The sequence below is a fragment of the Falco rusticolus genome, chromosome 13 (assembly GCF_015220075.1).
Source record: "Falco rusticolus isolate bFalRus1 chromosome 13, bFalRus1.pri, whole genome shotgun sequence".
NCBI classification, from domain to species: domain Eukaryota; kingdom Metazoa; phylum Chordata; class Aves; order Falconiformes; family Falconidae; genus Falco; species Falco rusticolus.
This window is the reverse complement of record NC_051199.1, coordinates 19,760,416-19,783,729: the sequence shown is the minus strand read 5'-3', so window position 1 is coordinate 19,783,729 and position 23,314 is coordinate 19,760,416. Positions and strand designations below refer to the sequence as shown.

General features: G+C 45.1%; 1 protein-coding gene across 12 annotated transcripts in view; it reads right to left on the bottom strand.

The window, feature by feature from the left end:
- The window catches only part of AP2M1 (adaptor related protein complex 2 subunit mu 1), a 29,641-nt gene extending 6,462 nt beyond the window's left edge, over window positions 1-23,179 (bottom strand). For 2 of the 12 annotated variants that reach the window (XM_037406822.1, XM_037406826.1), the window contains exons 1-5: window positions 23,068-23,179; window positions 10,950-11,062; window positions 7,287-7,292; window positions 5,240-5,505; window positions 3,779-3,861 (exon numbers count right to left, since the gene is read on the bottom strand). In XM_037406822.1, coding sequence (XP_037262719.1) covers window positions 3,779-3,861; window positions 5,240-5,505; window positions 7,287-7,292; window positions 10,950-11,023 — 429 coding nt within the window. In that variant the 5' untranslated portion in view covers window positions 11,024-11,062; window positions 23,068-23,179. Of the gene's footprint in view, window positions 1-151; window positions 158-3,778; window positions 3,862-5,239; window positions 5,506-7,286; window positions 7,293-10,949; window positions 11,063-22,031; window positions 22,101-22,573; window positions 22,599-23,067 lie in introns of those variants that run through there. The other 10 variants (XM_037406827.1, XM_037406824.1, XM_037406816.1 and 7 more) reach the window with 9 other exon arrangements.
- Between the last annotated feature and the right edge of the window lie 135 nt (window positions 23,180-23,314).

The window sequence follows — 23,314 nt, the reverse complement described above, 5'->3', positions numbered from 1 at the left end:
CCCCAGGGCCACAAGACAGCTAGTCCCCAAGGACTGCTTCTTAATGACTGCAGTCATTAGCTACGTACCAACACTAACCTAACCTGCATCTAACAGCTTCCAGGCTCTGAGCACTACAGACTGTGTTGAGAGGCACAAGGAGGTTTCCTACCTGATGCTATAGGCGGGATCCAGTCACACGAAGAAAGTCAAGAAGTAGATGTATAGCAGCAAGTGTGGTACACACAGGGTTAACAGGCAAGCAGGTCAATAGCAAGAAAAGGGAGGAAGGGAGAAAGAGGCAGGTTAAGCTTAAGGCTACCTCAGGACAGGAACAAAGCAGGCCAGCTCATTAATTAGGCAGCCAATTAGTACAAACAAGATGAGGGGCTTTGACCTTTAGCTCCCCTTGGGGAACCCAGCACTCCTAGCAGTGAAATGGCTTTTCAGGCTTGGCCCATTATGTACCACCCAGATACAAGGTAAAGCGGAGGGAGTGACAGACAGGCCAAACACCACTCCCAGTAATGTTGCCACTCCTAAAGCAAGCCCTGGATGTTTACCATGGCACAGACACCCAGACTATGGGAAGCACCAGGCACCCAGGATGGCAGACTTAAGTCTGGGTCCTGTATAAAGTTATATTCTTATTAATTCTGCTTCTTCCACCACAACTGCACAACACAGAAGTGGGTCCTGCCACACCAGCCTTGCACTGGGCCCACAGGGTGGCAGTACATGATCTCAGCTTTAAAGCAGCAGCACTTTGTTTCACCCACGTTCTTGCCACAGACAGAATCGCTTCCTGAGCAAGCAGAGTCATTATCATAACTTCTAAGCGACAGTTTTATACTCCCCCGGGAACTGCCTAGGTAAATGCTCAATGCAGTACAACAGTACTTCCCTTGTCTGTCCCACAAAAAAAGCCTCCTTATCTGCCTTGTTCAATGCTTCGTTCAGGCTTAAGAGGAACAAGAGGCACATGTAGATATAACTTCCAGTTCTCTGGCTTCCAAAGGGGAACATCAGCACATGATCAGTGTCCATCTCCTGCAACAGTGTAAGTGCGAAGAACCTCAACTGGTTGCTACAAAAAGTGACTGGACGGATGTAGAAGCAGGTGCCTGGGGAGTGCTGAAGCAGAGATCACCCAGTAGCATGAGTGTTCCCCAAGGGAGGGACTGGAGACACCCAGCTCTGAAATTTCTCACAACTGGTCCAGCTCAGGGAAGTTCCAAGTCAGTCAGCTAAAACAGGACAATAATATCCAACAACTTGTACTCAGTTACCAGGATGTTGACTAGATTAAAGGCAGACAGCTACCAGGTTTCCTGGGCTCCTGCAGCTGGGGGCAGCCCTCTCCTCTCTTTCAAGAAGTAACACTAGCATTTTAGCACTACATTATGTCTTAAAGTTTGGGGAAACACTGTAACTATGAGTTGACCAACTCACTCCCAGAAAGCACCTGGAGAGAAAGAAAGTTAGAGCATTCATCTAGTTAATGAAATCTGGGCAGATGCTGACACCATCTGAAGAGTGAGAGCTGAGTACACGCAGCACAGCACCACCTTGAGCTGTAAAAGCAGGTTTAGCCTCTGCTGGAAAAAGATATCCGAGCCAATACCTGCACCAGTCCTGACAGAAGACTTCAATCAGCACAGCCTGTAGTCCTGCCATTTCAGTAGTGGGCTACTTCATGGGGAGGAACTAGAAGTGAAACCATGTTGCACACTAGCACCTTTTAAAACCTGTGTGCCACATCACCCTATTCCCAGAGCAGAAGGGTGCCTCCTATGGCAAGGAACACAGCAATACTGGACCCACCTCCAAAAAAGATAAGGCAGTCTTGTTTTCCAAGATCACCAGCCCTGAAAAGACCACTGTGGCCACATAGGGTGGGCATTCTCAGAGTGCAGCAGCCCAGCATGCCTCAAATCTTTCATTGGGAACAAAGTTAAAAAGTTGAATTTGGCAAGTCTGCCGTAACTGTGGATTTTTCTCCTTAAATTCATCAGGAACTAAGCAGGGATAAGGGAACATTGACAACAGGCCACCCAGTCCCAGATTTTGGTCCAAGGTACCTGCCAGAAGTTGGCTGTAAAGTGAAGGAGGAGCTGGAGGCTAAATGTACCAGGGTAGAGAGCAGACAAGGGAACATGGCAAGTACTGTTTGAATTGATGCCCTGCCATACCGTGCCTGGGAAGGATTACTTCCGCTTTTTGCAGTGGGCTGCAGAAAATTCCAAACCAGAGCAGAATAACTGCTTACTTACATAAAGCTGAAGCCCAAACTCTTCTTTGTAAGGGAAGGGCCAAATCTGCTGTTGAATGGAGTAAGATGCTGTGACAGTGGTTTGCACACAAACAGCATAAAAGTTTGTTAAAGCAGACAAAAGCAAAAAGAGCGAGGGAAGGAAGTGAGGGTGGTGGTTAGTTTTGAGTTTTCCTAGGAACAGGAGCTGACTCAGCTATCTGAATGCTGACTGCCTAAAATGTCAGACTGCAGAAGGCTAGAGTGATTTACACTAGGGCTTGGGACGGGGGACAGACCGGATGCGCTCACATCTGGCCACTGATATATCCATGCCCTCTTGCAAAACATTGTTTGCTGTTCTAGCAGGAAATCTGTTGCTCAGAGGCGGCTTCGCTCTCACCTCCTTCTTGAGCGATGCAGCCAGTCTTGCTAGTAGATTGAAAGTTTAAAAAAGGAGTTCTTAGGAAGTCAGTGCTGATGAACAGAGTTGAAACAGAGCCTCCAGAGACTATGACCTCCACTTACCCTAGACAAGAACAGTTGCAAGGCAGGCTCTTGTTTAGCACTTTGCTTCTGTTTGTATCTTGGGGCTGAAGCTTCACTCAGATCTGTAACGTTTCAGTACTAACTGACTCCCAGCTTTTTTTCCTGACTCACCTGCTACACAGGGAAGACTAGTGAGTTTTAGGCTAAGTCCTCATTATGAGTTGCGTAGCTGTGTTAGATGGACAAGGTGAGCAATACTCCTTGGGGACATGAGAAACACTGACTATAACAATCCTTTGTTTTCAGAAGTTGAACATGAGCTGTCCAAGATGGGATGTCTAGCTTTGAGGGGTGTAGCCTGGAGTAGGATTAGAGCTAGTCTAAAACATGTTCCCAAGAACAGTCCAATTTAAGCATCTTTTTCCTTAGGTACCCTTTATCCTCTACCTCCATGTAAACTTTGTTGCAAGGGTTAATACTGTGCCAAACTCACAGTAGAGACTCTCATCTCTAACATGAGAAAGCTCAGACTGTACTGATGCTCATCTGCAAAGATGCACAGGCAGCAACAGAATAACATCAGCTCCCTGACTGACAGCAAGATTCACAAGACTGAAGAACAGTTCATTACAAGGCAAGCCTGAAAGCCTGACAACTCAAAGCACTGAAGACTGGTGGAGAACAGACCTGCTCAGCGAGATTCACACACAGAAGAGCTATTTCTGGTTCATCAGGTAGATTTGTTTATCCTCTGTCAGAAGCTGACAGAGAGCAGAGTCTAAAGCCAGCAATCATTTATATGCATTATCCTAGCTCAGGGCCCTTCCTCCTACATCTTATCATGTGCCAGGAAACATGAGGTCACACAAGCACAGAGATACTTACAACAAGATGCCCCTGAACTATATCCCTGCCAGGGTGTCCTCTATCTACTCTGGCACCTCCACTCAGCACAGATCAAATGGTTAGTTGGTAGTTAAGACTGTACTTTCCTGAACAGGCTTACAGAAAATTAACCAGCAGAGAGAGCAGTGCTGTACCCTATATTCCTGTGGTTACCTGACTCTTGATGCCTTGCTGAGTGATGAAGGTCTTCAGGGCCCCTGTTTCAGAGTTCTGAGGATAGCCAAAGTCCAGGATTTCTACAGAAGGATAAGAGGAGGTTAGTTCAGAACTGCAAGGTACAAACGTGCCAGCTGGTCCTATGAGGAGAGAGCCAATTAGTGCACAGACACTGCTTACACATTACATTTCTGGGTAAGTTGCTAGAGTACTCCTTACTAAGAAAAAAGAAACAGCCTTGCTAAATTGACTTCCCAGTGCAATATTTTGGAGAGAAGGTGTGATGGAAAGCTGTCCAGCTGACGAATCTGCTGCTTTTTAAGAGCAACTGCACTTTAGGCCTAAATATCAATTAGTCTAGCCACGTGCACAGGGCACACAGAGGAGTCAATAAAAATTCTTTTTCTGCTGTTGGATAAACCCTTATCTATCTTCACAACATTTTATTTAGGTTTTTATTTTCTTATGAAGATGTAATCAAAAAAATCAAAACCTAAAAAAACAACAGCAGAATAGTGGCACTGCAGGGTGATCAGTGTGGGAGAGAAACAGATGTTAACCACAGACAGTGCACTTAACACCCACTCCCCTCAAAAAGGAAAGGAACAACCCACAAGAGATCTAGAGGGGAGAAGACAACCACCAACATGAACACCGAGTAACACCACGCTGACAGGTTTTGATCTCTCTGTGCCTACCAGAAGACAGCAGTGACTGACCAAAGCAGAGAAACAGCAGTCTCTCAATCTGCCCACAGAGGAAACAGAGAAACCATCAGTCACTGTGACCCTTGGCTACGAAACCCAGGACACACGTGTGGTGCCTTGTCCAGAAAACAAACTGAAGCTTAACTAATACAAACAAAGTGCTCATATTATGCAAAACAGGGACAGCTTAAGGGCAATCTCTACAGGCAGGCTGATATCGCGAGCAGCTGAAGGGACACTGTATTCTTATTCTGTGGTAAAATCTGGAGCCGTTATCACTGGGGGAGGTAGGGCTGGTACAGAGCAGGTTGGGTTTTATTGATTTCCTTCCGTCTCAGAACTGCCCAAGAGGCAACTAGCTGCAGCCTGGGGTGACTGCTACCATACAGTGCTAGAGCCACCTGGGCACTAGCTGGGACAGATGGCCTTAGAGATGCTAATGACAGCCCTCAGGATAAAGATAGCCCTACATCTACACAGGATCCACCTAGAAGCTGGGGTGCAGTACCAGCTGCCTCATTTATACAAGCGCACAGGTGCCAACATTTCAGCAGAGAGCCATGATCAACACAAGGGTATGAGGCTTAAGATGTTATCCACACTTACAGTACAGGTGGCATCTGAAAGCAGAACAAGTAATTTTGAACTCAGTCACACGTTAAAAATACTTCAAGGATTATTACTACACCAAACTAAGGGTTTTAGAATGACCAAATGCAGTATCAGACAGCAGATAACGGAAACATCTCACCATCCAGTAGCTCATAGATCAGCACAAAGTTGTTCTTTATGTTCTCCTCACTGATTTTTCCAAAGTAGGCAGTCATCACGTCACACATCTTGTAAAGAAACTCGAATACCATGGCAGCGTTGACATTCTGCTTGGTGACGGCAGCCAGCCAGATGTTGGAGCGCTTGACATGGAAGAAACTTGTGCGGGCGATGTTGGTGACAGGTGAGCGTACCTGCTGCCGTGCGTGGATGACATTGACGCGGAAAGCGTCAACAGCATTCCGCCTACAAGATCACCACCAAAGATAAGTTAGCACAGCACACATGAAAACAAGCTGGCTACACAGTTCTGCTTATGCGATTACAGTCAGACACTGAACTACATACACCAAACTCACTTAGGAAGGGTGCCCGGGGATGTCTCTAAGAGGGACAAGTAAAGGCTCTGAGCAACGTTAGACATTAAATTCTGCACAAACTAAAGGAAAGACAGTGCTACTGGTCTCTTAAAGAGCTTTGCACTACAGTGTAACTGTAGTCAGAAGGAGAACTTAACCTCCATCTGGAGTCAGATGGCAAAGGAGCCTTCCCTTCAATTACTTTTGCTAGCACTCCCAATTGATTTGCCATAGCTGGGAATAAATATAGTAGTGTTTTACAGCTCAAAGAAAAGCCCGCTTCTGATTAAACACCTAGTTACTGTCTACTCTGCATGCCCAGGCCTTCATACTCTTGCTCCAAAGCAAGCTGTAGTCTCCCAAGATATATGTCAACGGCATTGCCTCCCAGACATACCACCGAGGAAAACACCAGCAAAACCTACCCGGGTCACCTGACGGACATCAGTGTCCAGGTATACCACAAAAGGGAGATTTAGTTCTCAGATCTGCCTCACCTCCATGCCCCACGCACCACAGAGGGCAGGCTCAAAGCAGCAAGCAGGATTAGGAACACTTTTGGCTTTCCAGTTACACGTCCTCTCAAGCCTGCTAGGCTTCAGAACAGGTCTCTTGCATGTGGACTTAAGGTCCCTATAGTGCTGCATGCTAGTGGCACTGCATTACATGCACTGGACAGTCCAGCACCATTTACAGTAAAGAGGTTCTGCACAGTGCTGAAAGTGTGCTGTGCAAGCTTCCCCTAGCTGCTGCCATCTTTAATCCAAGCTGTCTATACACTAGTGACACTAAACAAATCCCTCCTGGGTGAACAGGGCATTCCGGATGTAATTCTTCCACACTAGAGTTTCCTTATCCTGTAGCTACAAGTCAGGCTAAACTCCCCAAATAAAAGTTTAAGTCCACCAATCCTAAGAACACAGGAAGGAAGCCTGAGTGCTTTGTATGACAAGACCAAGACTTAAAGCAGTAATCTATACACCAAGCCAAGACTCATCTAATTGTGCTTTACTACTCATACTCTCAGGCACTGTGTGGAACAGTAGGTCTTCTGACTGCAGCATCGAGGCCATGGTACCGATTATGCAGCACCATGTTTCAGAGCAGACAGTAACAGCATCCTTACAAGCAAAGATACAGGCATACAAATGCTTGTAAGCATTGAGGGTTGTCAACAATCCAGCAGACAGTTCCAAGTTTGAAAACAAAGCATATTCAAGGGAACATATGCTACCACAGCAGGTGTTTGTTCCTTGAAGGTCTGAGTATATATGTAGAAGCTCCATCAGTAAACATGCTCCCCCGTAAGTAAAGTTCTGGCTTTCAAATAATTCTCAGGTTTTACTGCTCCAGAATGTTTGGAAGTTTGAGTTAAATTAATGTTTCATTTCTATCTTAATTTTTCCATAAGAAAGCAATTTGATCTACTATGAAATAACAATATCTAAAAGCCCCGTTCCTCCCCTCCAGTAAGCCTTGCAAGGAAAGTTCAGCTTGTTCTGGAGCATTAGCCCTCCCAGCCTCAAGTTCTAACCCACTACAACTAGTACCAGAACCAGAAACCAGACTGGTGCACGCTAGAGGAGAAGCCTCAGGTTGGCGATGCTTTTCTAGCCCACCAGTTGCCCACTGTGCAGTGCCAGTCATGGCCTACCACGCGTGTCTTACCTATTGCTACAGCAGCCAATGAGATGGGATGGACAGAAATGGCGCCAGCGGAGAAAGGAGGAGTGACAGCAACAAGAGAAAGGGTTAGAAACACACACACACAAGGCACAATGAATCCAAAGAGATAAGAAGAGACCAAACAACACCCCCTCCCCCTGCTCCTGGGCACAAAAGGCCAAGGTGGTATTGGATGGACACTAACAAGCTGTGGCAGCAACGAAGCCCTCGCAAGCCACAATGCTGACATGCCATGGTCAGGCTGCCAGCGTGGACAGACCTGTGTTTAGCTGAATTTTAAGGCTAACTGGACATTTAGTCCAGATGAGCTGCATCTGTACCACATCAGTGACACCCAGTCTACTCTGCTAATACATGTAACAGACCTTGGAGGGGAAAAACCCCAAGGCCTCAATCTGATGCATTGCCTGGGGACCACAGAATATCAAGCATCTTCTTCCCAGCCTGCCTCAGAACAGGGCTGCAAGTCCAAGCGGGCATTTCTATGACAGTACTTCTCATTTTAAGTTGTTTGGGTTGATGCTTTCTGACTTGGTCCAGCCAACAGGAAATACAGCAAGTTTGATAGAGCTGGAGCACATCTGGAAAGATACAGCACATCCTGCAGATTCAGATACTGCTCTATCCAGCTTGCACTTTTTCCTTAGGGATCGAGAGCCATGAAGCTGTAGTGATGTATAAGAAGCTCAGAAACCAAATGCCTATTACATTTATAAAGTGCATGCAGTTTGTCATGTAAGCTGCTCAGTTTCAAATAGCTTATTTTTATTAAATAGCTACATTCTTAAATGCAGGTAGGTTCTCCCAATGACTACGTCACTGAAGAACAAGGCACTTGAAGATCACAGTAGAGGCCTCCATAGTATCTTGAATTAAATGTACGGTGCTTTGGTTTTTTTTTTTTTTTTTTGAGAAGCTGCTTATACATGCAGCTAGCTGCTGTATGGACAGATGCACTACATGCACTAAAGCCATTCTAAGTTGCAAGCAAAGGAAGTTCAAGTTTTGTGGTACTTCTGCCTTTAACAAAGTCAAGGGAAGGGTTTCTTCATTGACCATCACTTTGCTCATTAACATTTGAGCTAGTATGTGCTTATTTAGACAAACTGTGCAAGAGGAGGGGTTCTCATAACCACTGATAAACTTTAATCTCTCCCAACACAGAAGCTGAGCCTTCAGAATGCCAAAGGCAAATGCAAGACCAAGGAATCTTAAGGGTCACTCACACACAGACAAGCAGCAGCTATGCTCATTTGCCATTCAACGTAACTCCCAGCAAGCTGGGTGGGCTCAGCCCTCAGCACTCCAGATCTATCATTTAGGAATTAACAACTGTACAGTATTCTAGAAGTCTATTACCTGGTTGGTTGGTTAGAGACAGAATTCCTTCAGTGTTGAGTACAAGCTATAGTATCACGGCTATTCCTTTCCCTACCTCCCCCTCTGAAGGTTAGGATACAAAAAGCTTTTAAGTAGACCTGGTATTGATGCTAACATCCAGGCTAGGAAATGGCAAGATTCTCAGTTATTTTGTTACACCACAAGATGAGACGCAGCCATTTTAAGATAACTTGTTATGTAAGGTTACATATCTAAAAAAATTCCAAACCAGGTCTGAAGGCCTGTTTCAGAAGGAATCCAACACCTTGGGGAGCAAGCTTGGGTAACAGCCAGCACCAGCTCCACCTATGTCACAAGACTGACACTTCCACAGGAACCGAATGGAGGGTTTCACTCAAGGGAACACTTGACTGCTGAAGTCCTAGAGAAAACACTTGAATCTTTTTGGCACCTTCTGCCAAATGAAAAAGTCAAGACAGATCAGACAGGAAAACACATTTTTTAGTTTTGCCTGGCCAGCCAGCAGGAAGTACTTTATCACGTAGTGAACACAAGTCACTCGCTCTGTAAGAGGAAGGAGTCAAAATTAAAAGCAATAGAAGATCACTACATTAAAAGTAACTTCTTCACTCCCCAGCTCACATCTGCACAGCCCGAATGCCCTTTAAATTAAAAGGTCTTCTTGAATAAACATTGCTTTGAGTACGATTCTATCGTTAGGTGCTTTAAGTTCACAAGCCACTAAAAAGGTAAGGTTTTGGCAGAAACTGCAGTAACAGTGTCCCTAGCCCCCTCTCCCCCACCACCCAATGTATTCTCACAATTTATCTATAATCCAGACTGGCTTGGCTCCATCACTGTGATATCTATTCATTAGGAGAACTTTACAAAATCAGATGTGGCATAAGCTGAAGCTCTTCAGAGCAAATCAAACAAGTATGCAATGCCAAAATGAGTTAGTACACCAGAGGTAAAAAACTTTGCAGCCAGTATTTTTCTGCTTCAGAAGTACAATGCTTCCTTGGCTCTGCTCTGTGTGGAAGTCCTGGAACAACTTACTCAACCTTAGAACAGCTACTTTACTCTGCCTTTGTTGATTCAGAACAAGCCAAGAGATTTAAAGCTCATTAGGTGAAGCCTTATTATTACAGACACTGTGTTGACTGCTATTCCATCAATGAAACACCGCAAGACTTGACTAGCTACTAGTTCTACCTCAACTTTTAACCTCTACTAGACAATCCATAACCAGAAGGAACACACGCTTCAGACCAGAGCAGTCTGAAGGCAGACTGGCTTGACAGTTTTTTGTAATTCGTGGCAACAAGTTGTTTCACAGCACATCCTATTACTATTCATTATGGAGACCTGGTACAAACTATTTTTTCTTGAACTGGCCAGGTGCTCTCGTTGGACTTTGAATTAACATCTACCACAGTCATCATTCCATTAGCTATGTTTTAACTCCGAAAACTTCAGTTACTAACTTCCACCTAATGCCTAACACTAGTGAAAACCCACTAGGAAAAGTAATGTACAAGAAAGTCACTTAAGGTTTTCAGTTCAATCATCATCATCGCTTGGTACTGGGTTCCTTATATCTCTATCCACTGCCTATAAGACACCAAATTTTTAGTAGGGTTTCTTCTGGGAGCTAGCTGCCTAAGGACTGTACAGATCCAGTCTAAGTGAGCATCGTAACAGTTGTGTGAAGTACAATGACACACCTACAATCTACCAAAGGCTTTCAGCGCTTCCCACAACTTTATTTACCTAATGAATATAAGCTTTTCATATACAAGGCTGCCATACAAAGTTGGGGGACAGAATGCCAGCTTTAAGTGTACAGCTATGGTTATTATGAGACTGCTTGGCATAACTTTCCAAGACCAGAATCTTCTGTATGCCTATACTTGATGTTAGACATCTGTTTGAAACTCAGAGCCCTGGTTATAATGCATGGCAGACAGTTCCCACATTACCGCTCCCATAAAGTTATACCAGTGAGGCTGGTAGACTCCTACAGTGGCAGTTCACATTGCTGAAGCGTTTGGAGCAACAGCCAGATCTCTACCATCCAACATAAAGTCCCAGGTTTGGCTGCAGGCCATTCTTTACTACCATCTGGAGGTGACCAGGGCTTAACAAGCTTTTTTTTTTTCCCTGAACTAAGCCTAGAGCAGCAAGTTAAGTTGCAGTCTTACATGCATGCACAGCTAAAGCAGAACAAAGCAGCTCTGAGTTGTTGACTGCACCAAAATGAGACAGAAATGCAAGGACCAGGGATGCAACACAAACACTTACCCAATGTCATCCCGGTAGACTCGAGAGATTAAAACCTCTCCTTTGTGATTATAGATGAATAAGCCTCCGATCATGATGGAACTTTAGTCTTCTCTTCCCATGTTGCTTAAGACCTGAAGCAAGAGAGGGCATACATCAGTGGGCTGCATGGCAGCAAGCAGTAAAGCAGGCACAGACTTTGACACCTGCTGGCTATTCACCAGGGCACAGACACCTTTTGTCACACCCATTCTCAAGCAGAAGACAATTCTTACAATACCTGTGGTAGTGAGGACCTTACAGCATACATCTTGATGCCACAGAATACCAACTCCAGCAGACTGCTGGGAGGGACAAGAGATATTCCTGGAAGTCTGATGGTGTGGGCTACTTCAGCTAATTTATCTTGTTACATCTGGCCAGGCTAGCACATGGCTGAGCCTCAGCAGGACAGCTAGAAACCTGGGAGCAGCTCTAGTGCTGGAAGCAACTGCCTGCCTCATGCTTACACGCTGGAGGGAACAGTCCTTTATAAGTAAGGAGCTCTATTAGAAACAGTGTTTTACTTTGGAGAGGAGGGAAGTAGCCTTATTGCTGCAGTTACAGATTATATTTTTTTATCTGCTAGGATTTTCTATGGAAAAGTACATGTTCCCAATGCACAGTACAGACTAAGTACTTAAGCCCCAACTACATCCCAGTCTCTCCTGATCAGCGTTCCCTCATGTTTGCTGCAGAACTGCCCCTTGGGGGCACACCGTAACAAGGACCCAATGAGAAAGCCCATTGGGAACAAACTGCCTTGTTCCAGACCTAAAGAGCCACCACAGGGATCCTGACAGAGGCCCAGCTGAGTGACTTCCTGAGATCATCCGAAGCAACTCAAGAGCTGAGGTCAAGGTGTATACATCAGCTACCATGCATCCCATAACACATGAGGCTCTGAATGTGACTGCCATTTGTAGCCAGGACTGAAGCTTAAAATTAGCACTGGAATAGATACACACTTCTCATTCCATTCGGCAGCACAGATAGATCAAGCCTCAAGTGTTAGTAGTGCCTGACCTATCCCCTGAACACAAGAAAAAAACCTACAGGCCTGGAACTACAAGCAAATCATAGACCCTTTATTTCTACTACAAAGGCTCTATTTCCCCAATGACTGAGATAAAAACCTGACGAGATTCTTAGTTTGTCTTCTTGCATGCAGTTCACACAAATGTTTGAGATGTTACCAAGCCTATTACTGTATGGCAGGGGGTTCTCAGCAGCAAGTACACTTTGGTTTATTACAGCTTTTATATGGTTTTGCTACAGCAATGTTACAGCCTTTGCTGATCCCCAGCAGCAGCATACTGAGTAACGCTTCAGAGACCAAACCAAGACCAGTTTGGCCACAAGGTGCCATTGGAATGGGAGATCTCTTTATGACCCACTTTAATTTGGGCTAGTGCCTCAGAAGTTACCCTCTTAAACTGGTAATCCTCTCCTTTTTCACCAGAAGATTGGTTTGGAGAGCTACAAAGCTGGTAGACATTATTGACGCAGAAGACTTTTTTTTTTTTTTTTAAAGTACACAGCTACTTCACCAGATCCCATTCCTGTAGCCATATGCACCCCTATTCACTTAAGTCCAAGCCATAATACCCACTCCAGCAACTGCTTGGTTGGCTTACAGAGAAGAGCACTACAAATGTGACAGGGCAAGCCTCGTGACAATCACATCGGCATTTCTCAGCTTTGGCACTGCAGAGCCTTAGATAACCAACGATCTCCACACTGTTGTTGGGGTGGGTTAGCCTACACCCACTTGTCTGGGCTGGACGGAAAGGATAGGGAGAGGCTGGCCTAGAGACAGATGCTAACAGTCAACAGATACTTGCTCAGGAACACAGCAAAAGTGAAGTTAAAGTGACCTAGCCTCAGATCATCTCAAAGGCCAGGGAAAAAAAAGAGAATACAAAAGCAATACACGCATCAGAGGGACAAAAGGACTTCCAGGGTAGAAGCCTGGAGTACTAAGTGTAACATAACCTCTAGATGTTACATTCAAGAAACTAAAGTAGCTGTCTATTTGAAGGGACCGCTGCAGATGCAAGTTCTGTGCTAAAACTAATTTATAGTACAGCCACTAGTTTTAATTTCAGAGACACAAACTTCAAATTTCATAAACCTTTACACCAACATTTTTAGCTATATCTAGTGAGTCCTCAGAGACTAACTTACACATACTTCTCTGCTATAGCTCTTCAGCTACCAGATGGCCGATTCTGCTCATTAAAAGGAAAAGGCAAAAAAGTATCAGTCAGTTGTTAAGTCAAAATAGAGAGAAAGAGACAGACTAGCAGTTTTCCGAAAGCTCAGTAGTGAGCTTCCTGGCTTTTACTCCCACATTCTGCTGGTTGAGTGTCTCTGGCTATTAACAGGCTGCCTCCTGCCACTTGTCAATGGCTTCATATAGCACCGTCATGACTCCATCTAGCACAGAAGAGATTTTCAAATATGTTTTTTTCTTCCATTCCCATTAATGACACTTCATAACTTCAGGATACAAGTATTTTGTTTACTTCCAGTACAAGTCTCTGTAACCAAGCCTATTAAGACAGGCAGCACAGAGTCTGAATTTCCCATGTAGTTACAGAGTGGGAAAAGCCCTCTGTAGCTGCTTACTGTCCCATGTAGGAGAACCAGGGCTACATGGTGTAGCTGGCAGCAAGGCCAGCATCCCTATGCCAGAAGACAGAGACAATCCTGTTGGTGAACAGAACAAACCCAGGTTCTCAAATTTAAGGAAGTGGCTGTACCACAGACTCCTAGCTACTTAAATGAAACACACACACAGCCCTGACAAGCATGAGGGAGGCCACTGAAAGGTGGCCTGCAGGGCTAGACCTCAAATCATGAAGACTATCTGTTTGAATACAGTTGCCCAACAAGTCTGGCAGATGCTGAAGCTGTAATCCAGCAAACATTTGAAAGGTCATTCACACAGGCCAAACGGTTAAAAAAAGAACCATTATGAGAATGACAGTAACTTGCTGCCTGCTCTAGGAAATTCTTTCCTAATTAGTATTTTCTCATTCCAGCTAAGAGACAAGGATGTCTTTTCAGACCGCTACAGTGCTGGCTTCCACATTCAGATATGGACTACTGCTACCAAAGGTAAAGAAGAGATCCTGCATCCTCTTTAAGACTTATACTGCATAGAATAGCTTCCTGGAAGCTTATGCAACTGGTCAAAGCTGGATCACATGAATCCTACAAACCCTTTCCAGAAGATTCCTAGAAAGCACATCCTAGTCTTAAAAAAAAAAATAATCACCCTCTTGGGTTTTAACGCTGCTTAAGTTATTTGTTTCACTATTTTTAGCATAAAGGAAAAGTCTGCTTTGATGAGCAACAGCATCAGACACACAGTATACACAAGACAAAACCTCTTGCTAGCATGACAAGCTAATCATTTTCTGAAAAAGTCTTGACTTGAATATTTACTACATGACTACAAAACGCATAGAAGACTGCTGATCAAGCTTCATGTTGGAAATTAAAAGTCTTCTCTTAGGAAGATCCACAAACTGTGAACGTTGACTGAGGTAACAAGGCTATGTTTTCTCATATGTTAGGTTAGAACATATTCTGTAATAGCTTTACTTAAGTTACCAGTAAACATCAGAATTTTTAATTGCATCACAGCACTAAGCAGCAGAGTCAACTGCTTACTTATACATTAGTAAAAACCTGTCAGATTGAATCGTTCTGTATCTACTCTCAAACACATTCAGTCCTTAAAAAAATTATATATTTGTCAATGCAAAGAAGTGCTAGGCTTCTTCCTTATACAAACACATTGGGAGCAGAGTTCAGGCTTCAAACTTCCCATGCACGGTTAGCTCCTAACCTAAACAGCTTCGTTTGCACATTTAAGAATCACATGCTTCATACTGCAGATCTGTTAGCCTCCGATGTCAACAATGACGGGACAGTCAGATAACAGTAAGGACAGGTCAAGAAAACACTCCCCAGGAGATACCTCTGCAATGACTTATTTTAAAACTCTCAATAGATCTCTCTTTAAGGTATTTGCTCAGTTTCTTCTTGAATCTCAGCATCAGCAGCATTCCCACAGCAAAAAAAAAATGTCTAGTTTTATAACCACTGTATAAAATACTCTCCCTTTTTGTTTTAAGCCTGCTTTTTCTTCCTTCCCCCACCTTTGTTTAATGGCCTCCAGTTCAATTGCAGGAAGAAGCAATTAAAAACTAAACCCCACACATCTCCACCTTCTCCACTGCCTTCATTGCTCCTTTCCCAGGATGAGATGTTCCCACCTTACTCAACTGCTCTTCACAAGGAAATTGCTTTATGCTTTGGTCTTTCTCAGTGCCTTCTCTAAATGTTTTCCTCCTGAAAGTGAGCACAAAACTGCACAAGTTATTCAAGATGTAAGCAAACTATGATACAGACAATATGACAATCATACATATGCTTTGATCTTTTCCTAGTGGTTCTTGATATCCAACTTCACCACCACTCAGCAAGAAGCTAATGATCCAAGATCAGACTGAATTCAGTCTTCAAGGTGATTAACCACATTACAGGTGAAGCTACAATTGCCTTTGCTCCCTAATCAACCTACTTGCTATATGCACCATTGTACACTTATGCAAATTTAGCATGCCATTTTATGGTGCCATCCACAGTACCTCTATGGTGTTTTTGACCTACTTTGCCCCTACTACTCTAAATACCCTCATACCTACACACCACCCCCTGCCATGACTACTGACCAGAGTTGTTCTTATTGCAAATCATCATTTACTACAAAATAGTAACATGCAGGGAGATTTGCCACCAACCAGCTGGTGCATACCAGCCATGCTACACTGGCAATGCAACTCAGTATCAAACAACTTGCTTGGAGTCAGAGAGGCTCTGCGCCATGTGAACCCCTGGTTAATACCTGAGGTGGTAGTTCCACTTACTACAGATACAGCCACAGGATCAGGACCATTCTGCCAGTTTGTTTTATAACAGCAACCTACCAGCATAAATATATCCGAGAGATATGCACTAGCGTTATTTCACTTGTAGTAGCAGCTTGCCTCCATACTGGTTACAATTCTCCTCAAGCTTGAAAAAACCTCACAATTCTACAGCTCTACAGATTAAACCTGAATTCACATTTAAGTGCAATTTACCTAACTTAACTTGTCAGACAGCTGGTAAAGTGTCTCCAGGTACCATGCAAAGTCACATGGACTAAGGACAGTGAATACAAGGAAACAGTTTTAGATGACTAACCTGACTATACCAGCTGTCAGGCCTCTGCGGTAGTTGAAGGACACATGCAGTACAAACCTCTTGCTGCACTCCCATCTAAAGACAGTAGGGACCAAGGAGATCTCAAGTGCACAAGGTATTTAACACAATTATAAGCAGATTTTCCTTGCTCTGTTTGACTTCTGTAGTCCAGCATTTTGAAGAATTCCAAGTGTCACAAGCACAGACAGACAGCACAGCAGCATCAACACAGCTTACAGCAAGTTTGGCTTGCTGCAGTGCCGTTCTCTGCCAGCCTTCACCAAGCCTGCCTGTGACAAAAGTTCAGGGAACACTGACAACACTACAGTGCTCTGCTCAAGCCTTACATTACACCCTTCCCAGGCACAAGACCAGAGTACCACACTCCCTCCCCACTACAGTTACTTCCATCAGTTAATGGGAGCATGTCCACACAGCTGGAAACTCAAGAGGTAGAATGACTAGTCGAGAGATATATGAACAGATGAGAGTAAAGCTATACAAAGGGCAGCACGCAAAAGAAAGTTGCTTAAAGCTCAGCAAGAAGAATGGCTCTCTAAAATGACAATGGCTCTCCTTGAAGTGGCTGCAGTAAAAATAAGCCTGCTTTGTTTTGATCCTCATTTGTGTTTCAGCACAAGTTTCACAGATACTGGTTTCAATTATTTCAAGGTTACACTGCAATTAGAATGAGGTTTATAGTAGTACAGTTCAGATTTGGTATGATCTTCCACATGTTTTTAAATAATGAGTGGCTTTCTTTTCAGACTGGCTTTGAAAATGAAAGATCCTAGTGCTTGCAATGGTTAAGAACTGCAGGGAACAGAGCTTAAATTAGTTTGAGACTGACATTCAGTGACTCACGGCTGCTGGAATCAGAAGGGCCCAGAATAAGAAATCCACCACAGGAGATGGGTTCATCTGCTCGCTGTGCATTAAGCGACATGACTCAGAAAGCTTCCCAGCATTGCTCAATCAGATTTCAGTGACTCATTCTGCTCTTGTCTCCAGCCAGCCTTTTCTAGGGAGTTTACCCTACACTGTTTTTGAGCTTCCTCAGGCTAATAGCAAGACACAGCTTAAGAGCAAAGCCCATCACTTCAACGGTTCATCACTAAGTGTCTGAAAACCAAGATGACTCTAGCTGAAGCCTTCGAGTTACAGGTCCATCAACTGCATTTTCAGCGCTTTGCAGCTCCACTCCTTCTGTTTCACTAGCTTGAACATATGGCAACCTGCTCCACACTGCTAGCTACAGTCCTGTTTTCTAGTTAAAGCATGGATGGATTTATTCTAGTTAAGGTACAGAGACAATCCACATGTATGTTGAATTCACACCAGTTGGTGACTAATCACCTTAATTTAGGAACAACAGTCCTCTCCCAATACACTCTGCATTCTTCAAGCAGCTAGCTACTGGGGTATGAGTGAAATCTAACATCTGAATGTTGCTCCTACAAAATACCTACGGCTAGTACACTACCTACTCTCTGCCAAGTACCTGCATTCCCATATACTTCTATTTCAACCCCCAAATAGAAAGGAAAAGGGTCAGGAAGAACATCACAGACAGAACACATTTACACATGTTTACAAACACACTAGGAGTTAAGGCTATGTGGAAATGCCCTTTCACTCAAGTGAAAATGAGAGCATTAAGATACACCTTCATAGCAACTGTGGCAAAGTTACAATATTAGGACAGCCAGCTAAAAAAAAAAGTGTAAAAAAAATGCTGGGATATAGATTTGAATGTATTTCAGTAGTTACATAACTGAAAAGCAGCAGGATTAGCTGGACCTACAGTGACTGACGTAGTAATGTGCACCTTCTTAAAAGAATCAAGCATACTCATCTCAAATCATGTCATCATGTCACTGCTCATACTGTGCAGGAGATGTGCATTAGGAAGTATCCCTCTCAAACATCATGACATATTTGACGAAGCACCAGAAGCCAGCCTGAAGCAGGTTAGCTACAGACCATAACCAAGGGAGTCCAGAGAAAGATAAAGATGCAATAAAGCATAGTATCTCAAAACCCGGGTTTGCCTACCAATTCTATCACAGATGAAAATGCTCTATTTATTAAGTCTGACCTAAAGACAGGTAGTTCTCCAAAAGCCATCAGACTGTGCCCTTTCAGACACACATTGTGCCACACGCTTGGAATGTACGGGTGCAGTCAGGAGCATAGGCTCAGGCAGCGGGATCCTGTTGCTGGACTGTCAGTAGCTTTACATATTCTAGGATGCAACAAGTGGCTGAGCTGGGAGCTACCTAGTGAGAAGATGCACTGAACTTGCACTTAGCGAGTGGAAACTCAGCAGCTCCTTCCTGCAAGTAGGTAAGAAGCCAGCTTGTGACTTCCATTCCCTCTTTGTGGATTCTGACCTAGAATAGCTGTAGAAAAACAAACAACATACAGCACAGAGCTTTCTTAGACTAAACAAGGCAAACTAACAAGCATAATTTGTTCTCTCTGTGGCAGTTTGTATCTGCAGTAACTCTTCCAGAAACACCACAGCAAACAGTACCAATTCTCCAGTCTTTGTCCAGCGCATTAGTTTCCCCTGGTCTCTCTACTTGAGAAGCCATTAGCATCACACTAGTAAAAAGACACCACTGTAGTACCACAGTCATCTGCTCATTAGGGTATCAAAGACAAAGCTGAATTCTAGCCTAAATCCCAGACATTCAAACAAACAATTTTCTCCAATACATTTGTCCCATAACCTGAAGTCTTTCAGGTGACACCACATCCTTCCTTGCACCATCAGGAACAGTGCTAGCTTCAACCTATACCACAAACTTTGGAACACAGTTGTCTGCCTCTTGTAACTGTATTTGCACAAATGAAAACAAAACAAAAAGCTATCTGCTCAAATTCATTGTTTTGGAAAAACGGTGAGTTGTTAGTCAGTTTTCTGCAGCGCCACAAGACAACATGGCTGCAGTAACCACAGCTTCACATCCAGGCAAGAGATGCTTGTTCTAGCTCTATAAATATGAGGTACTGTAGGAAAAAATGTCATTCGCAATGTGCCTACAGCCTAACGGTACCGGAGCCATCATAGGCTTTAGGCATATATTAGTATTTTTGCCTCAGGAAAGAGCAAATGCAGTTGTCTGTATCCTCTCATGCCAGTCTCTCTAAGTTCAGGGCAGGCAGAAGCTGTGGAACTCTTGAGCCAAATGTGGCTGCTATCATGGCGGGTCAAATTCTCTGCTGTTTCTTCAGAGGTGCAGTGGTACCATGGCAGCTCAAAAATAAATGCTCAGAGGCAGCCTGTCAGCAGGGATAGGAACTTACTTACCGTGCCCCCGACAACGTAACTACAGTTTCACATTACCACGCAAGGACCAACAGCCTCAGGATTTAGCAGGCACTGATAGCACCGAGTGCATTTGTCCATTGGGATCAGCTGTATTTTACTAAGCCAGCTGCGCAGGTGCCACTCTCACTACAGAGATACCTCTCCAGAGAGGAGTCTAGCACTTTAGGTGGTGAAAATAAGTGTACGACACGGTCTGTCAGCTACCTTCAAATCAGCCACTGAGGCTTGATCAGCAGAGCTGAGGCCATTTTGTCTCACAGTGGGGCTGTGGCCAAGCTGCTAGCTTCATTGAGTTTCCTGTGCCATCAAGTACAGCGTATGAACAAATACAAAATGACCAGTAGTGAGCCCAAGACCCAGCTACTTAGGCTGTGTCACTCCCCTTAAGGGGCTAGAAGTTTCCCATAGCAGACATCGCTTACGAATGAAAACTACACAGCACATCTAGGGAACAGCAATCACAAGTCAATTAATAAGCTGGTGTAAAGCAACCAACCCATTTAGTAGTCTATTAAAAGAAAGTTTGGGTTCTGACTTAACGGTAAGTACGACTTCTGTGCATTAATGAGCTTATCTAACTAAGCAGTTCAAGGTACATTAGCTGCTAGAGTTCTCATCCAGGAAGCAAGGGAGGTACTTCAGTTCTCACCCAGAGAGCTGGGGGTAAATCACCAACTGTAACAATTTCTGCATTCCAGAAATCAGTATGATCTTGGATAAGTGACAACAGTTGAAGCAGGCAGGGGATTAGTCAGGCTGCTTTGGCAAACTGGAGTTACTCAGAAAAGCAGCTCTTTCAGACTAGCACTAGCCTTTATCAAACCAAAAGGCTTAAGGCTTACAACGATGTCATCACCCCACCAGCTAATCCAAGCATCTAACCTTTGCTTAGCAGGCTGCATTAGCTGCTTTCCAGGAGGCCACAGACTACACTTGGTTTTAAACAACAGTAGCTGCAATCACCTCATCCTGGGGAAGACGTGCTGCATAATTTAATTAAGAGGCATATCGTGAGCTAAAGAGCTACTGAGATAAGCCCATCAGTTTCAGAGAAACCATTCCTATTTTAAACCCAATCCCGTAAATCCCCATAACCAGGGGTAGGAAAGAGAAGCACGTTCAATTCTTACCAGGCTCACCTAGAGTCTACTTCTGCATGCCACTGCACACAACCAGTCTGAAGAGTAACAAGAGATAAATACTGACACAGGGAAACATGAGAAAACACCCTTACTCTGGTAAAACGTCACAGGAACAGTGTTTAACACACCTCTCCACCTTATTTTTGAGTCCAACCTTACCTGAACAGCCCCAATGCCTTCTTCCATCACAACCAGTTCTTCCAAGGCAGTTTTAAAGTCAGTCTGAAACAACTTCTACTTGCTTTTCACTCTTGAGCTAGAAACCTTAACAGTGACTTGCATTCTATTCATCTTCTAACAGAAGAGGTTAGAGACATGGACTGTAGTCTGAATAACAGCTTATATTCTGCAGACCAGTAATCATCTAGGTGCCCTGACTTGCCAGCGTTTCTCTCTCTACCATTAGTGTACAGCTGATAACTGGATTTCACATTCTGCACCTCAGCCTGCAAGCTTTCAGCTCAGCTGCCAACCTCCTGCCAAGATCAAAAAAATGTATGGCTCACTAGTAACTTTTGACTCTAAGTCATTCACTAAAGGAGAAAAGCTGACTCTGCCATACAGACCAATTACGTTTCAGCACCCCTCGCTGTACTTCTGTCCATCCTCCAGTTAACCCTTAGAACAGCCTTTAAATACTCCAACGGTCTTTAACAAGCTTAGAAAACCAGTGCAAGACGGGCTGCAAAAGACAGTCCTGGCTTCATCATTTCTTGATGCAGGGATGAGACAAGAAAAGTTTAGCTAGGGTCAGAGGAAGTTTATTTACAAAGCCCATTTTGTTTAGCGATTGTTCCCATTCAATCAAAAAAACCCCAATGAGATACTATCAAACCAAAGTGCATTTCCAGTCATCTGTGCTTCAAAGAACTCAAGGCATAACCCTTTGCAGCCTCAAGACTCAACTCTTCAAAGGCCAGAATTGTGCTTTCTCAGGAGGAGGAGGAAGCCAGCCATAATACGTTTCAAAGATATCTCAAATGCTCTCCCTGGAACATGGCCAGTTTGCAGCCCAAAGAACACCAGGTATCTTTGTCACTAGATGTCAGTAACATGGCACTTCCTACAGAGAAGAAGAGATGCCTCCCTTCTGACAGGGAAAATATGGAGGTAGGCAGTTCAGCAGCATCTCTTCAGATTATAGACTGTCCCCCCAAGCAGAGCTCACAGGGACAAGTACAGCTTTTACTACAGGAAAAAATAATAGGTACAGCTCTGATAGCATTCAGCAAATGTTGCCCAACAAGACAACACATGAGTCCATATGCAGTTAGAAACCTGTAATACCTAGACTTCCAAGCCGCAGAAGCCATCCAGACTCACCTATCTGGGAAAGTTCCAGGCTCGGATTTTGGCAGCCTGAGGCTAAAACTTGATAGCAGCTTTGTCATACTAAAGCAAGCAGAAAACAGATCATGGAATCGCAGAGCTTACAAGGAGAAAACTAGACCAAAAGCAAGTAATTTCCCAGTGAGGAGGGAAGTCAACTACACTGGGTGATAAATACAGGCTGTATTTCCTGAAGCTTTACTGAATCCAAAAACCTAGCCCAGGGAAGAATAGAAGTGGAAACACATCTAGAAGAGCCCTTGGATAACAGCCTGCTTTCAGCCTCAGAACAGGCACCGTTTAGCATCAACAGCGCTACGTTCCGCCTCTGCAGGTTCTCCAGGGAGGAAGCTAAAGGGTGCAAGCCATGACCTAGCTAAATCACATTTGTACCAGTAGTACAGGCAAATAATTTTAAGGGAAGTTCCTCCCCAACCTGACATCAAGACCTTTGCTCAGGCTGACCTAGCACATGGGTGCAGACCTGCCCCAGCCGTCCTGTGCCACACAGAGCTTAACTCTGTCCCCACCCTCACCTGCTTCAGCACCACCGGGCTGCCACCCCAGGTATTCCAGGCAGACTGTTAATTAACAGAAACAATTAATAAACCCCTTCAACCCCAAGCAACGTGCCAGCGGATGAGCCAGCCTCGGCGGGGCGGGGGTCGCCCAGCATCCCCTCACAGGAGGTTGAGGAAAAGCCCTCCCGAGGGGGCCCCGCTTCCATCCCACACGGCCCCGCAAGGGGCAGCCAGCCCCAGGGGCTCTCCGCGCCCCCCTCAAGGGCAACCGGCGAGGACCAAGCCCCGCAGGAGGCCGCCCCAAGCCTGTCAGGGCCGCGCCGCGCCCCGCGGGGTAGGCCCGCGGACCCCCACCTCCAGTGAGCGCCCAGGGAGCCGCCACCCGCGGCAGCTCGGCCACCGCCCGGGCGCAGCCGCAGAGGCAGCCCCGCCGCAAGAAGCCACCCAGAGAAGGGAAGCAGGGCCACAGCCCACAGCAGGGAGCGGGAGAACGGCCCGGGACACCTCACCTGCCGCTGCCCGCCGCCGCTCACTGCCCAGCGCCCAAGATGGCGGCCGCCGCCCCCCCTTCCCTCCGCGCCCCCCCTATCACTGCAGAGCCGCCGCCGCGCATGTCCCGCCCGCGCCCCGCCGCCGCCGCGCATGCGCCACGCGGGGAGGCGGGGCCGGGGCGGGAAGGCGGCCCCGCGCAGGGCCTGCCGGGAGCTGTAGTCCTGCGGCGCGGTGCGCGCTGGGAGCTGTAGTCCGGGAGGGTGC